This window comes from Crocuta crocuta, unplaced genomic scaffold, assembly GCF_008692635.1.
Source record: "Crocuta crocuta isolate KB4526 unplaced genomic scaffold, BGI_CrCroc_1.0 scaffold20, whole genome shotgun sequence".
In the NCBI taxonomy this organism is placed as follows: Eukaryota; Metazoa; Chordata; class Mammalia; order Carnivora; family Hyaenidae; genus Crocuta; species Crocuta crocuta.
In genome coordinates, this window is record NW_027527932.1 from 5,370,546 (window position 1) to 5,386,530 (window position 15,985).

General features: G+C 41.2%; 1 protein-coding gene across 3 annotated transcripts in view; it reads left to right on the plus strand.

Annotated features, from left to right (window-relative positions):
* Positions 1 to 15,985, plus strand: part of ASPH (aspartate beta-hydroxylase) — a 187,669-nt gene that overhangs the window by 145,366 nt on the left and 26,318 nt on the right. For all 3 annotated transcript variants that reach the window (XM_077751811.1, XM_077751809.1, XM_077751810.1), the window contains one exon: positions 13,802 to 13,937. In XM_077751811.1, coding sequence (XP_077607937.1) covers positions 13,802 to 13,937 — 136 coding nt within the window. The remainder of the gene's footprint in view (positions 1 to 13,801; positions 13,938 to 15,985) is intronic.

Here is a 15,985-nt window from a genome sequence, read left to right on the forward strand (position 1 = left end):
CCCTTCCCCTCCCCCCCACCCCCGTCAGCCCTCAGTTTGTTCTCAGCATTCAAGAGGCTCTCATGGTTTGCCTCCCTCCGTCTTCCCCACTATTTTAACAGAGGACCTGGAGGAATGTTATACTCTGTATTTACCTCAAGTATTTGTCAGTGGGCTTCAGGTTATAAAGAAATTTAATTTTATCTTCCATTTCCTTCTGCCTCTGTTTCCCTCATCAGAACTAAATCAACTTCTGTCAGGAAGGAGGAAGAGGCACACCGAATGTTTGGACAGTGGCCTCCAGGGCTCAGCGCCCTTGCTGAGTGGGAACATTCACTCAGAAGCAAACACTGTGCTCTGCTTTCTGTTTTCCCTTTCTTGGCGTTCATTTTCTTAAAAAAAAAAAAACAAAAACAAAAACAGAAACAAAAAGCCTTTTCCACTTGGGTTCAGCGGCTCTGAAAGTTTCTTGTTAAGACCAAAGCTGTGCTCCCCAAATGGGTTTTTCACTCATTTTATTCTATCTCTAGCTGCGTAGAGACATTAACATTCAATGTGAAAGTTAATTCACCATGTAATCCCATGGTTAATACTCCTTTCCAACTATATGGTCAACTTTGGTGAGGGATTCAGCTTTTCCCAAAATCCCAGGTTTATTATTCTGTCCATATTTCTTACTACTGCCCTTTACTGCTTTTAATTCAGCTAAGATTCCTCCTCCCTCCAGACCATCCCATGTGATAGTCTCTCTTCCCTCCACCCCTTCCTTTTCTCCTTCTCTCCTCTCCCCTGCACAGCCGATTTGTATTTATCCTTCAGATATTAGCAAAGTGGTCATTTCTTTTAGGAGAAGAAATTAGAGGTCCTTCCTTGCATGTCCCCAGAAGCACCTTATACATCCTTCTGAAGTACGTACGCTTTATTCTAACGGCCTCTTTAATTCCCTGTGGCCCCTGAGATCGTGCGCTCTAACATGGCAGGACCACGCTTATCATATCCAAGCACGATTAGCCCAGTGTCTGAGACATGGTAGGCACTCACAACTGAGATTTGTTGTGTAAGTTTCTATAATAAAGTTTCTTTTCTCTAGTTGTTTCATAGATGCGTCGGAAGTCCCAGGGATATAAAAATCCTACCACTTACATTTCTTACATATAAGCAGTTGGCACAAATTTTGTCTGGCCTCCCCTGAATGTAGGGAGACTGTCTCATTCTGCTCCGGCACTGACGGATGCCTGGAGAAGAAAAGATCTCCCCCCTATTTCAGGAACCAGGGACAAGCGTATTCTTTTCTAGACAGTTTTGCTGTAAATAGGGAAGGATATTTGGAGTATTCATAGTTCCTGTTGAAATTTCAAGCATTTAATTACTCTTATAAACTATGGGGGATGGGGCAGGATTTGGGAATGGCCGAGGGAATATCTTTGTAACTCTGCCCCTCCATAAAGGGGATGAAAGCACTGAGAGAAAAATCCCAAATCCACTTTTGCCGAGCTCTGTACGTTAACAAAGAGTTGCAGCAATTTGAGGAACGTTTATTCAAGAAAATCTGCTCGGCCTCAGTAAGAACGGAAGGATTGGTGCGATAGTAACTTGACTTATTCTCACCCATTCCTCCCCAGCTCCAGATAGCCTCGAAAACTGGCAGCCTCACAACTCTCGCCATGAAGACCACAACCTGTGGGCATTAGTGTCACCAGATTAGGTTTGGGGCATTTTGCAAAGTTTCAGTTCCAGAGCACTGCCATTATTTGATGTATCTTGTGCTGCTTGGAAGGTCCCATTTCCAGGACGGTATTATTTGACCTCACTGCTAAATACAACTTTGTCCCAGGATGTTAGTCAAAACAGTATGGCAGGGTTTTTGTTTTTTTTGTTTTTAATTTTTTTTATGTCTTTATTTTATTTTGAGAGAGAGAGAGAGACAGAGTGTGAGCGGGGGAGGGGCAGAGAGAGGGAGACACAGAATCTGAAGCAGGCTCCAGGCTCTGAGCTGCCAGCACAGAGCCCGACATGGGGCTCAAACCCACGGACTATGAGATCATGACCTGAGCCGAAGTCGGATGCTTAACTGACTGAGCCACCCAGGCGACCCCAGTGGCAGTTTTTTAAACATCACAGCTGCTGAAGGCAGTTGTACCAATTGAGGCAAATAAGAACCTGACTCCTTCTCCACCACAAAGAAATATGCTTGATAAAGAATCTGATGAACATGATGTCCATGAGTGGATTTGAAAGCTCTGACGTATTCCTGGAGATGTATCTTCCAATGCATGTACGCTCTGGGGTGCGCGCCCAGGAAATACCCAAGAGGGTCACAGTCCTTTGCCTTTGCCTGACTGAGGCTTTGCAGAGGCAAGAACTGAAGACTAAAGCAGAGTTGTAAACTGCCTGAGTGTCACAGGCATCGTGCTCCAAAACTCACCCAGAGAAAAGTATGTACGTAATAGGAAAATCTAGTCAATAGAAACTGTTCGTGAGAGGCCTAGATGTTGAACTTTCTAGACAAAGACTTTAAATCAGCATTATAAATATGTGTAAATAACTGAAGGAAACCATAGCTAAAGAATTAAAGGAAATTATGACAATGATAGTTCATTTAATAGAGGATTTAATAAACAGAAATGTAGAGAAGAACCAAATGGAAAATCTGGAGCCATTGAATACTAACACCTGGAGTATAAAATCACCAGAGAGGCTCATCAGCAGATTTGAGCTGATAGAAGAAATAATCATCAAACTTGAAGATAGGTTGATTAAAATTATTCATTCTAAGGAACAGGAAAAAAAAAAGAATGAAGAAAACAATCTGTGAGGTACTGTCAGGCATAACAATATATGTGTATATGGGATCCTCAGAAGGAGAGAAGAAAGAGAGGTGGCAGAAAGATTATTGGAAGAAATAGTGGCCAAAAATCTGCAAATTAGGTGAAAGAGATTACACAATGCATCCAAGATGCTCAGTGAGCTTCAAGTAAAGTATGATAAACTCAAAAAATATGCCAGACTGTCAGAAGCCAAAAAACAGTGAGTCTCTTGAAAGTCCAGAGGAAAAGAGGACTCATTGTGGAAAAGGGATCCTCAATATGACGATTAGCTAAGTTTTCATTAGAAACCAAAGAGTCCAGAGGCAGTGGGGTAACATTTAAATGCAGCAANACAGTGAGTCTCTTGAAAGTCCAGAGGAAAAGATGACTCATTGTGGAAAAGGGATCCTCAGTATGACGATTAGCTAAGTTTTCATTAGAAACCAAAGAGTCCAGAGGCAGTGGGGTAACATTTAAATGCCGCAAGAAAAGTAAAAAGAATTCCGTAGGTAACAAAACAATCTCAAAAATAAAAGAAATGAAGGCATTCCTAGAGACATACAAACTGGGAGAATTTCTTGCTAGCGGACCAACTCCCCAACAGAAGGCAAAGGTTCAGGTTGAAACAAAAGCACTAGATGATAACTTAAATCCACATGAGGAAAAAAGAGCATTATGAAAGATAGCCACGTGGGTAAACATAAAAGAATACATTTTTTCCTTGTCACTTTTTTCTTCTTACATCTGATTTTTAAAACTGACATGGGGTGGGCCTGTAGGTCAGTGAAGTAGAACTGAAAGGCTTACATTTGTGAACAACTGTTTTTTTGACAAAGGTGCCAAGACTCTGCAACGGGGAAAGAATTGTCCTTTCACAGGAAGACAAGTTGGCCAACTAGATATCCATCTGCAAAAAAAAAAAATGAAACGAAGTCAAAATGGAAAGAGACCTAAATGTAAGAGATAAACTATAAAACTCAGAGAATAAAATATAGAAATTAGTCCTCCTAACATTGAGTCGGGCAATGGTTGTTTTTTGTAGATATGACACCAAAAGCACCAAAAGTCAAAACAGAAAAATCAGATTTCATTACAACTTATGCTTTTGTGTTTCAAAGACCACAAGCAGTAAAGTGAAAATAAAATCCACAGAATGAGAGGTAATATTTGCAAGTCATTATCTGGCAAAGGACTTGTATCCAGAATATGTTAAGAACTCTCATAACTCAATATAGAGACAACCCAGTTTTAAAACGGGAAAAGATTTGAATAGACATTTATTCAAAGAGGAATGATGAGTGGCCAAGAAACACATAAAAAGATGCTGAATGTTATTCATCATTAGGGAAATGCAAATCAAAACCACAGGATACCACTTAACACCCACGAGGATGGCTATGACAAAAAAGATGAATGTTAACAAGTGTTAGCAAGAACATGGAGAAATTGGAGCCCTCACACATGGCTGGTGGGAATGTCAAGTAATGCAGCCCCTTTGAAAACAGTCTGGCAGTTCCTCAAAAAGCTAAACAGAGTAATGGTCCAGCAATTTCAGTCCTAGGTGTATACCCAAGAGAAATGAAAACATATGTTTGTCCAAAAATTTGTTAAGTGAATATTCATAATAGCATTATTTATAAGAGCAAAAAAGTAGAAGCAATCTAAATGATGAATGAACGAGTACACAAAATGTGGTATAACTACACAATGGCAAAAAAAAAAAAAAAATGAAGTACTGATGCATGGTACAACATGGATGAACCCTAAAAAACATTATGCCACGTGGAAGGAAACAGTCACAAAAGACCACTTCTTTTGCATGATTCTATTTATATGAAGTGTCCAGATTAGGCAAATGCATGGAGACAGAAAGTAGATTGGTGATTGCCAGGGACTGAGGAGATGGGTTGAGGGGGTGACTGTCAATGCGTTTCCGGTTACTTTCGGCATGATGAAAAGGTTCTAAAATAAAGTTGATGGTTGCTTAGCTCTGTGAATATATTTAAAACCACTGTGTTATAAAAGTTAGTCGAGTGAATTTTGGTATGTGAGTTATAGCTAAATAAACCTGTTAAAAAAAATAGGAAACTATAGTATTATATTGTAGTTCAAGTATGTTAAGAATAAATAGGTTTCTAGGGCACCTGGGTGGCTCATTGGTTAAGCGTCCAACTCGATTTCAGCTCAGGTCATGATCTCATAGTTCGTGAGATCAAGCCTGAGTCAGGCTCTGTGCTGACAGTGTGGGGCCTGGTTGGGATTCTCTCCCTCCCTCTCTCTCTCTGTCCCTTCCCCCGCACACACACACACACACGTGTGCATTCTCTCTCTCTCTCAAAATAAATAAACTTTAAAAAAATAATAATAAGGGGGCGTCTAGATGGCTCAGTCATTTAAGCTTCCAACGTCAGCTCAAGTCATGATCTCACGATTCGTGGGTTCGAGCCCCGCATTGGGCTCTGTGCTAACAGCTCAGAGCCTGGAGCTGCTTCGGATTCTGTGTCTCCCTCTCTCTCTCTGCCCCTCCCCCTCTTGTGCTGTCTCTCTCTCTCAAAAATAAATAAACATTAACAAAAATTTTAAGAATGCATGGGTTTCTGAGGGGTTGATAAAAAACACCTAACTTAACAATCATCAGTGAGGCCATATAGTGAAGCAGTTTAGAGCATAGGACTCCACGGCCACGTTGCCTCATTCCGATATTTTGGTCCAGTCCTTACTAGCTGTGTGACATTGAGCAGCACTTCTTTGTGTTTTGATTCCATTATCTGCAAAGTGTTTGTGGAAATGGTATTTGTTCCCTAACTGTTTAGTTTAATAAGTAATAGGAAGTGCTCAATAAGTATTAGTTATTATTATGTGTAATTTTAATTAATTACCTTGTTTCCATAGGAAAATGTTTTTTAGTTTCCAAAATACTTGGAAAGGCAATTTTGTAATATTATGTATTATCAAGATAATAACATATAATAGCTATACTGTATGAACTGCCTCCTATTTGCAGTCAATGCACTGAGCACTTTTGTATATAATACTTCTAATCTTTACAGAACCCTACACAAGATAGGTATGCCAGTGCCCACTTCTGTATGAGTAAAGGAAGGAGTAGAGAAATGAAGTTTGTCCAGAGTTTCATATTCAGTGCTGGCAGGGCTGGGATTTGAGTGAAAATCTTTGTCCTCGAAGTCCGCACCCTCGTTAGCCCGCTCTGCCTCAAAGGTACTGCTGTCTGCTCTAAGTTCCGTGTCCTCCTGTTTGGCCAGTCGTGTCTTTGTTTCAAAACCCTATTTACCTAGACTTCTTGATTTCATCAGCCCTGCCTGTTTTAAGTTTTTCTTTATTTAAGAAGAAAAGCAGGGCCTGGGCATTGATCACAGGGTCCCTAGCAGCCCAGAATCTTAGAGTGTGTGGCATCTTGTGTTGGAAACTCAGTGCATTACTTGCTAATTATCTTTACTTGTAAGAATATTAATATTGTGTCTGGTTATGACTTTCAAATAAGAAAGTAATTTCAAGGTGACCATTTGCCAATATTGACTGTGACAAGAGAGAGCCTGCTGTGTAAGGAAATCCAGGGCCAGTGACCGTTTAGTTGGCAAACGCTTGCACATCAATATTCCTTCCACTTTCAAGTTACAGTTTTGAATATTATTGATCATGAATTGGGCATTAACATCTTAACGTGGAAACTTTCTAGATCAGATAGCTGACATTTTTCTTTTAATTTTTTTTAACGTTTATTTTTGAGAGAGAGAGAGACAGAGCATGGGGTGAGCAGGGGAGGGGCAGAGAGAGACAGAGATAGAATCTGAAGCAGCTCCAGGCTCTGAGCTGTCAGCACAGAGCCCGACACAGGGTGGGAACTCACGAACCGTGAGATCATGACCTGAGCCGAAGGCAGAGGCTTAATCGACAGAGCCACTCAGGTACCCCTTTTTTGGTGAAAATCTTTTTAGGATCCTTCTGGCCCTTACATGACAATTAATTATCATGGATAGCACATTTCCATTTAAATTATATTCTCACTGTATGTTCCAGTGAGTAGCGTACAGTTTTCTTGAAGGCACGGGACAATGCTCAGTAAAATGCGCTGTGTTTTTCCCCTTTTTTTTTTTGAATGTTCATTGTTTCCTCTCCTTCTATAATTTGCACTTTGGCAACTCTGTGCACTGGGGGTGGGAAGAGGCTATGGCAAGTGAATGAAAAAAAAAGAAAAATTAGAGAAAAAAAATCCCAATAGAGTTTTCTCTTTTAGATGTATTTCATTAAAAGCGTGTAGGGTGCCGCTCAAATCGCAAACATCACAGCTGTAAATGCTTTAGGGGTATTTCACATAGAAACTGAAACAAATGGGCTAAAGTCTTTGCTAGGTTATAAATAGGAAAGAAATCTCTTCTAGCCGGAGAAAAGCCACCCTACCGTAAAAGTTCTCTTCCCTTTTTGAGATTAGCTTTTTGATCTACATTACTCCATGCCTAATATGGAAATCACTGTCATGACACTGACAACACAACAACAGCGAACAGCAACTGAAAACTGTAGTTTAAAATATACCTTTTGTATTTGTGTTTCCTGATACCTCTCAGTATTCATCACAGGCCAAAGGGAAAGTCTTGCATCCTTTTTCTGAGTTATTCAGAGCAGCTGCTCTGCTATAACCAAATAACACCGCAGACAAGTTTCCCCTTCCTCATGTGGTAGTTGTATTTGTTGGAGGAGTGCCCAGTAATATTTTTCTGATGGTATGACACAGGCCATAAGAATGATTGATTAAAACGATACTCTCTGTGTCATTCTCCTTCAGACTGTGGCTTTTAATTAAGAAATCCATTGTGGAAGGATAACGTCAGCCTTTCAAAAATAAGACTTCTACAGTAATACGTTGGTGGTTCAACATTTCTATCTATTCAACATTTCTGTCTCTGCGATTAAATATTTGAATGTTTCCACTGAACTGCCTTTGAAATGAAATGGATTAAGAAAGAAGCAAGAATGTCAGCTTTACAGTGGCATTAGGCTGTGAATTAAGAAGATTAGCAATTTTATGTGAAAGTAGGTATCGTCCTATAAAGAAGTGCTCAAAGCAGTTCCTTAAGATTAATGTAAGAGCTTAATCCTGTTTTTCTAAATCAAACTTTCAACTTTGGGGATTCCGGTGATGGTTCCACAGAATGACAACCCAATAGCAGTAGGGCCCAGAGAACTCAGAGAGTTAGAGGGGGTATGACTCAGAGTGAACCTTCTAAAGGAGACAACGCAGTGGAAAATGCTAGTTGTGTTCTCAGCTCCGACCCATCAGGAGGGTCATTTCACCCTCTGAGCCTCAGTTTCTTAATCTCTAAATTCAAAATAATTACGTCCATTTCTCTTCTACTGCAAGGTTTTAATGAGGCTCAAAGTGAAACAAAACAAAACACACTCCAGTGAAAACCCGCCCCACCCTGGGCGTTCCTGTGTGTGTTTGCATGAGAGCCCTTAACGAGCATCAGCACTCTGCTAAGCTTCTAGAATGGCAACACAGCCAAAGAATAAAATAATTTACGTTCTCTCAGTTATTTCAAACTAAAAGGTTGTTTACTTTCTCCAAATAGAATTGGTACGTTTTCAGTATTTGTCAGTGAAAAAAAAAAGTCCAGAAATTATCTTTATCGGTGACTCTTTGGGAACTCACAGTACCATGTTTAGTATTTCAGAAAAACTGTGGACTCTAATCTATAGGATCGTACTCGATTTGCTGTGCCAGAATTTTTAATCCTGTAGGTCATGATCTGTGTCTTAGTACACATCCACACAGGTCAATGTCTTACATATTCTTATGCACACATGTATTACAGATAATCTAGTTTATCAAGTGATTTATCGTGTATGTGCACAGAAAGCCTCCCCATCAGAATCTCAGCCTCTGGATATTTTCCCGTCACCCTCTTAGTCCCTTGATATTAGGGACTTGGGGGGGTTTGCTTGTCTGGGACATAGCTCGGCGCACTGTTCCCTGTAGACGGAGCAGGGAAGGGAGATCGTACCTGCGTCCCCTTTTAACTTCCTCTAAGAATGGTGGCCCAGTGCCTGCCAGTCTGGCCTAGGGTATGAGGAATATGCATCTCATTTGCTCCCTGACGCCCTGAGGCTGAATGTTTCCGCTGGTAACTCGGACTGTCTTTTCTCCTTTATCCAAGTGGTGGACACCCTTTCTCTGCCACTTTCTAGAAAGAGCAAAATCCAATTCTCCAAGACCCCTCTCTTGCCCTGTGCTAGGTGGCTCATCTTGGCCTTTTTCTTCAGTAAGCGTAATGAGAGACTGAATGCACAAATGGATGGTATCCAGACCACAGATAAAACTAGAACCTTGCCCCACAGACTGCAGCAAACTGCCTAGGAAACCGCCCCCTTTTCTGTACTAAATAACCCAGGAAGCCGGCCTGCTGTAAAGCACACTTGCAGGAAGCCAGATTAGCCAGATAACAATCTCTAGTGACAGTCCAGGAACTTAAAGAATAATTTCTGTAGCAACTGGCCCCAAATGGCCAGGACCTGATAAATAACTGACAGCTGCCTTAATGTTTGTCCCTGCCTCCAGCTTAGGACCAACTCAAGAAAACCAGATACGCCCTCCTAACCAATCACATAGGATGCCCACTTCTAGTTGCCTTCCAACAGCCTCCACACAGGTACCCCTGAAGCCTTTCCTATTTTTTACCTTTAAGCTTTCCCACTTCTCTGCCGAAGCAAGCAATGGTGGCCGCCTCCCTTGCTACAGCGTGCTGTGAATAGATAGCCTTTGCTTTTCTCATTCAGAAATAAATGTTCAATAAAAAATGTCAGATACTTTCTTTTATCTTTATGTTCCAACTTGAAAAATAGGAAATCTTATTAAAATGCATGAGTTCCAGCAAGAGATTGCTTTTGTAAATGCTGCTAATTTCCCCAGAGATTTTATTAAAATTATTGCAAAGAGAGTTTGCTGTGAGAGCATTATACTCACTATGGCATTGGCTGGGATTTCCTAACTTCAGCTCGGCACTCAGAGAGATGCCCGCCACCCCGGGCTACTCTCTCTAAGGCAGAGTCTGCCGCTCATGCCTTATCTAGGCTATTCTACCCACTGCGTTGTGATCATGGTGTAACGTGAACAGTGGCTGCGGGGTTTTTTTGTTTGTCTTTTGAAAATGTAAGACAGGGGCGCCCGGGTGGCTCAGTCGGTTAAGCGTCCGACTTTCGCTTAGGTCGTGATCTCGCGGTTCGTGGGTTCGAGCCCCGCGTCGGGCTCTGTGCTGACTGCCAGCTCAGAGCCTGGAGCCTGTTTCTGAGTCTGTGACTCCCTCTCTCTCTGACCCTCCCCTGCTCACGCTGTCTCTCTCTCTCTCCTAGAAATAAATAAAACATTAAAAAAAAAATTAAAAAAAAAAAATGTAAGACAGAAGTATCTGACTTGGCCATTCCAAGAAAGCTGTAACCAAAGTGATTGCAGAGGGGCTTCCAAAGAGAAGGAATCGAAGGTTCCTTCAGTTGCCTACTGCAGCAATTGCATGGCCTCAGAACAGGCCTCTCTCTACCTACATTTCAGATGCTCAGTGAACAAAAGTGGCTTGAAGAGGCACCCAAATACCCAATGGTGAGGCCCATCAACCCTAGGCCTTCCCCTTCCACAGCTCCCAGTCATCATCTCAGTGTCTGCAGGACTTCCAGCCAAGGGTCTGCCCTCAACATGAGAAAAGATAAAGACCAAAACAAACAGAAGGCACCCTGCAGCTCAGGGGAACCAGAAAATGCAGGAAGCAGATGTCGACACAAATAATATCCGTACGACACGCAGAGCTGTGAGGGATGGTAGTATATCCAGGGGAAAAAGTGTAAGTAGGATATCTGTTCTCTCTGTTCTCTCTCTCTCTCTCTCTCTCTCTCTCTCCTCTGTATCATACACACACACACACACACACACATACACTATGTAATTACATTTGGTGTTTAGTCCCCTATAATCATGTGCATTTTGTACAATGTGGTTACTTGGTTTATGCTTAAAAAGAAAATTCCCATGTCCCGTCCCTGAATCTTCCCTGAAACCTTTATCTTTCCAAAGTTGAAAAAAAGCAACAAAACCAAGTACACTCATTGCTTGCTTCAGTAAAAGGCAGCCTGATCGTAAGTAAAATTTGAAAAATCTTATTTAGTATAAAAATAAATAATTGTGTGTAGTGATGCATTCCCTTTAACATTTTCCTTAGGGCTTCAGCGCCCTGTTTTAGTAACTAAAGATTAGCTCTTTGCAAAGATGCCCCTAACATCAGCTTTCAGAAGAAATGAAAGAAATTTCTAACATACCAGGAGGGAAGCAGGGCAGAGCCTGTTGTATTAGGCTCCAGTAACCTCATTTGAAAAGTAATTTCATGTGTTAGAAAGGTCATTCTCCACTCATCTGTCTGCTAGTTTAGCAAGAGTCTAACAGACTTCTCCATCAACTTGAACAAATTCCAGTAGCCATAAGAAGTGTTGGGAATTTAGGTCCATTTGAGAAGATGTAAATATATTTTCTTTTCCATAATCTTGAAAAAACCATCAGGCCAAAATGAGGACTCTTTTGAGTATCTTTTTATTGGAATTCTGACTTTGACTTGCTATTTACGATTCACGTACTTGGGATGAAGTAGTATTGAAATTTTTGATGAACAGCACCAGCATGGATCAGTGTGATGGTGGCAACGGCTGTGGTTTTCACACAAATCAGTAGGTGGGTCTCACACAAATAGCAGTGTCGAGTCAGTAAGTTGGTGCAGCCGCTGTGGAAAACAATATGGAGGTTCCTCAAAAAATTTAAAATAGAGCCACCATACGACCCAGCAATCCCACTTCTGGGTATATATCCAAGGACAGTGAAAATGAGATATCGAAGAGATATTTGCATTCTCACGTTCATTGCACCATTATCCACGATAATCAAGACAGAGAAACAACCAAAATGTCCATCAATGGATGGATGGATAAAGAAGACATGATATATGTACACATAAATACCCATGTACATATGCACACTGGAATATTATTCAGCATAAGAAGGAAGGAAATCCTGCCATTTGCACCAACATAAATGGACCTTGAGGGCATTCTGCTAAGTGAGATGAGCCAGACACAGAAAGACAAATAATGTATGGTATCACTTACATGTGGGATCTAAATTTTAAAAAAGAAAAAGTCAAACTCCTAGAGATGGAGAGTAGAAAAGTGGTTGCCAGGGACTAGGGTGGGGTGGGGGTCGTGAAGGAAATAGGGAGAGGTTGGTAAAGGGTATCAGCTTTCATCCATAAGATAAAGAAGGTCTGAGGATCTAATGAACATGGTGACTGTGGTTGATTACACTGTATTGTATCATTAAAATATGTTAAGAGAGTAGAACTTAAATGTTCTCAACAGAAAAATTTTTAAATTAAAAAATAAAAGATAAATTTGTGAGGTGATGAAAGTGTTGATCAACCAGGTAGAGGAAATTGTTTCACAGTGTATTTTTATATCAAATCACCATGAGGTACACTTTTAAATTTCTTACAATTTTATGTGGCAATTATACCTCAATAAAGCTGACATGTAATAAACCAGTAGACTCAAAGAAATGAAGGGGAAAAGAAGAAGTAGAAAATCAGCCATCTTAAAATCTGTATCTTGCCCTAGAGTATCTTAATGTCACGTGATCTAAAAAGTGTTCCCTGGGTTTGGCTGAAGTTCACACCATGTTTTCGTACAAATGTCTGAGGGCACCTGTCTCTCGGGGCCCTCCGCCTGTGCAGTCTTCCTGGCTCCTTCTCTTTTTTTCCCTACATTGAATCATGAATTCATAAAGCATGGGTTGGTAAACACAGTTCACACAGTACCTCATGCCTTGCTCTCCAATAGCTAGTCAACCAGTTTCACTTGATTGATCCAAAAGATAGAGAACCATGTTTTACAAGGTATCTTAGCCCCTTTGCGGGGAGCGCTAATGATTGTATTCATGTTTTGTGTGTCAAAATCTTTCTCTTTGTTTGTAACTTCTTAGTTCTAGTTCTGTGCTCTTGAGACCTAGTCTTTGTTGAAATCAGGTACTGTGTTCCTCCCTATCCATGTACCCATATGTTCAACTACTCTGTCCACCTCCATTTTAACATAGAAATGTTGGGCATTATTATCATCTCAGAATCCTGGTTTCCCTGTATGATTAGTCTCCTCATACAGTAAGAAAGCAGGTTTTGTTCCTTCTTCCTGAGGGCAGGTCCTCTCCTTTGCCACACGCTTCCTCTGGCCTGCTTTGCCCTCTGTCCCCTCCTCCGTATCACGGCATGGTAGTGAGGGTTACCAGGAGGCGAGAGCTCCAGAATGCCCCTTCCGCAGATCAGCCAGCGTCTGCCAGCCTCTCCACAGCTCTGCTGGTCCGAAGCCCACTTTCCGATCAGGGCTCACCAACCCTCATAAATAATGTCAAAGGAATATTTTTGTTTGGCTGAATTCTAAACACGAGGGCATTTATTTGCTTTGTTTTGGTGTTAACTTGTAATTCGTCAAGAGTTCCAATGGACACCTTCCAGTGTCTTTAAAATGTAATTAATGTTAACCATGTTGAATGGCCTTCATGAGGACCTCTGTTGAAAGATGAAATGAACTCTGCGATTTGTATCCCATTTTGGAAGCCGGGGTGTGACACAGAGTATACTGTAGTGTACTGAAGTAATGTGATCAACCAGAGCTATGGTCATGTTCACTTAGGATCTCAAAAACAAAAAAACAGAAAACAAAACCACCTTAGTTTTTGGAGGGGATTGTTCTCTGAGGAATTATTTGATTATGCTACAAAGGCATTTAGTTCTCAAAAATAACAGGGCTTTTTTTAAACTGTTGACAAGAAATCCCAGAGGAAATTGAAATAAGCAATGTAGATGAGCGCACATTTCATTACTCTACTAACGAAATAAACAAACAAAAATCTGAGAGTCATTTTAATGGCTCCCAGGGATGTTTTCAGTCCAGTAACACCAGAATCTTCCTTCTAGTCCTTAGAAAGAAACTGGAAGTTAATCCGCGATGAAGGCCTTGCAGTGTTGGACAAAACTGAAGGCCTCTTCCTGCCTGAAGATGAAAACCTGAGGGAGAAAGGTGACTGGAGCCAGTTTACGCTGTGGCAGCAAGGTGAGCTCCTGACTTCTAGATTGTTCTCTGCAGCCAGTGACCTGATGGGAAGAAGGCACCGGCCTTCTAGCAATATTTCCTGGAGCCAGATTCCTTAACTTTATTAAAGTGCCCAGAAAAAAATACATGATCTAAACCCATCATTGTTTCTTACAACTTATTTGTATAAGTGTGTTACACTTATTTGTGTGTGTGTATGTATATTCATATGCATATTTGGATAAATACATAAATAGTATTTTGGTTTTCCTGGTCTTTCCCATTAAATGATATATTACAGGGACACTTGGGTGGCTCAGGCGGTTAAGCCTCTGACTTCGGTTCAGGTCATGATGTCATGACTCATGAGTTCGAGCAACCATGTCAGGCTCTCTGCTGTCAGCGCAGAGGCTGGTTCCGATCCTGTGGCCGAGACCTCTCCCTCTGCCGCTCCCCTGCTCTCTCGCTTTCTCTCAAACATCAATAAACATTTTTTAAAAACGATACGTTACAAAGAGTAACCCCATTGTGTAGGCTTAACTGAAAGGTCTAACATATGCTAATTACTATCTTTGAAAGGACCTTCCCTGAGCCTCATTTGCTGCGTAGCACGGAGATGATGTCACATGCCAAAAGGGAGCCACCACGGTTGGAGATAACAGTCCAGAGTGACAGGCACCACAGAGTGACAGGCGATACTAACTAGTGTCTGCACTCTTCAAGAATAGGAAGTGGTTCACATTCCACCAAACATTCCTTGGGCTGCACCCGGGCTCAGGCACATACATGGGACACCAATATGCGTGTGTTTACTGAATTACTATTTCAATCTGTCCTGTCAATAAGGAGCATTGGATTTTATCTGTAAGGCTCTTTCCAATTTTCTTCTTGAAAAATCAAGTCAACCTGGGTTAACAACAGCTGTCCCCAAACAAATCCATTGCAAAGCCTCAGTAGCAAGTGCTGCACGACACAAATCGAGAGGACCGTAGGTGGGTTTACATTAAAGGACAAGGAAGCACAGTCATTTATCTCCCTTATGCTCTCAGAATGGTTTACACATAAGAGAAAGAAGAGCCACTTCAGTAATATTTTCAAAGATAGTCTCTCCGAAGAGAGATCACATAAGAGTTTTAGAGACTGTCAACGTTTTTACCAACAAGACTTTTTTTAAGGAAGCGGCAGGATCAACCTGGGAACAACATGCTAATTCTGTATGCTGGCGGCTTATGCATGGACTCCGTTGGCCTTAAGCATTCGCCACTTCATCTGATGCCGCAGTTGCATTAATGTCCTTATGCCTTCTAGAATAGTGCTTCAGTATGGCCGGCCTCTGGCAGTAATTTCCAGAACCATAGTCTGTGCTATAGGCAGGGGCTTTGATAAAGTTGAAATCGGCTGAGCCCTATAGGGCAGTTAGCAGTTATCAAGCGGGATGTCTGGCTGGTTTAGTTGGTAGAGTGTGCGACTCTTGGTCTCAAGATTGTGAGTTCAAGCCCCACGTTGGGTGTGGAGCCTACTTAATACATACATACATACGTACAAGTTTTAGGCATGCAAGAAAATAAACAATGGTGACAAGAGTTGATTGAAGGCAACATTTTGATTTTTAAATTTTTGTGTATTAAAACTTTTTTTAATTGTGGCAAAATATATTCCTTAAACTGTAATATTTTCACTTGTATTATTTCGAGAAAGTGATTGCATTTCTCTCTTGATTTCCATTTTGACTGAAAATAATTGACCTGTGTGTGTATTTTTGGTGGGGGCAGTAGATGTTGTAAGTATGTGTTTTCCAATCAGTTGCAGCTAATTAAATAGAAATCCATTTCTAACTGTATATTTTTGTGTGTTGTAAGAGAATATAAGTCACATAGTTTCTCTTTAGGAAGTTTTGTTAAGGTTTTTTGTGGCCTTTATTGTGGTTTCCAGGCTTCTGGGAAGAATCCAGGAGCCAGTTTCTGGGAACACATTCCTAGTTTAAAGAATTTTGAGGACAGCACGCACCATAGCTTGCATGGAAGTGGATGGAATCCTGAAGGCAGGCACCCTCTCAAGTGCTGTGGCGC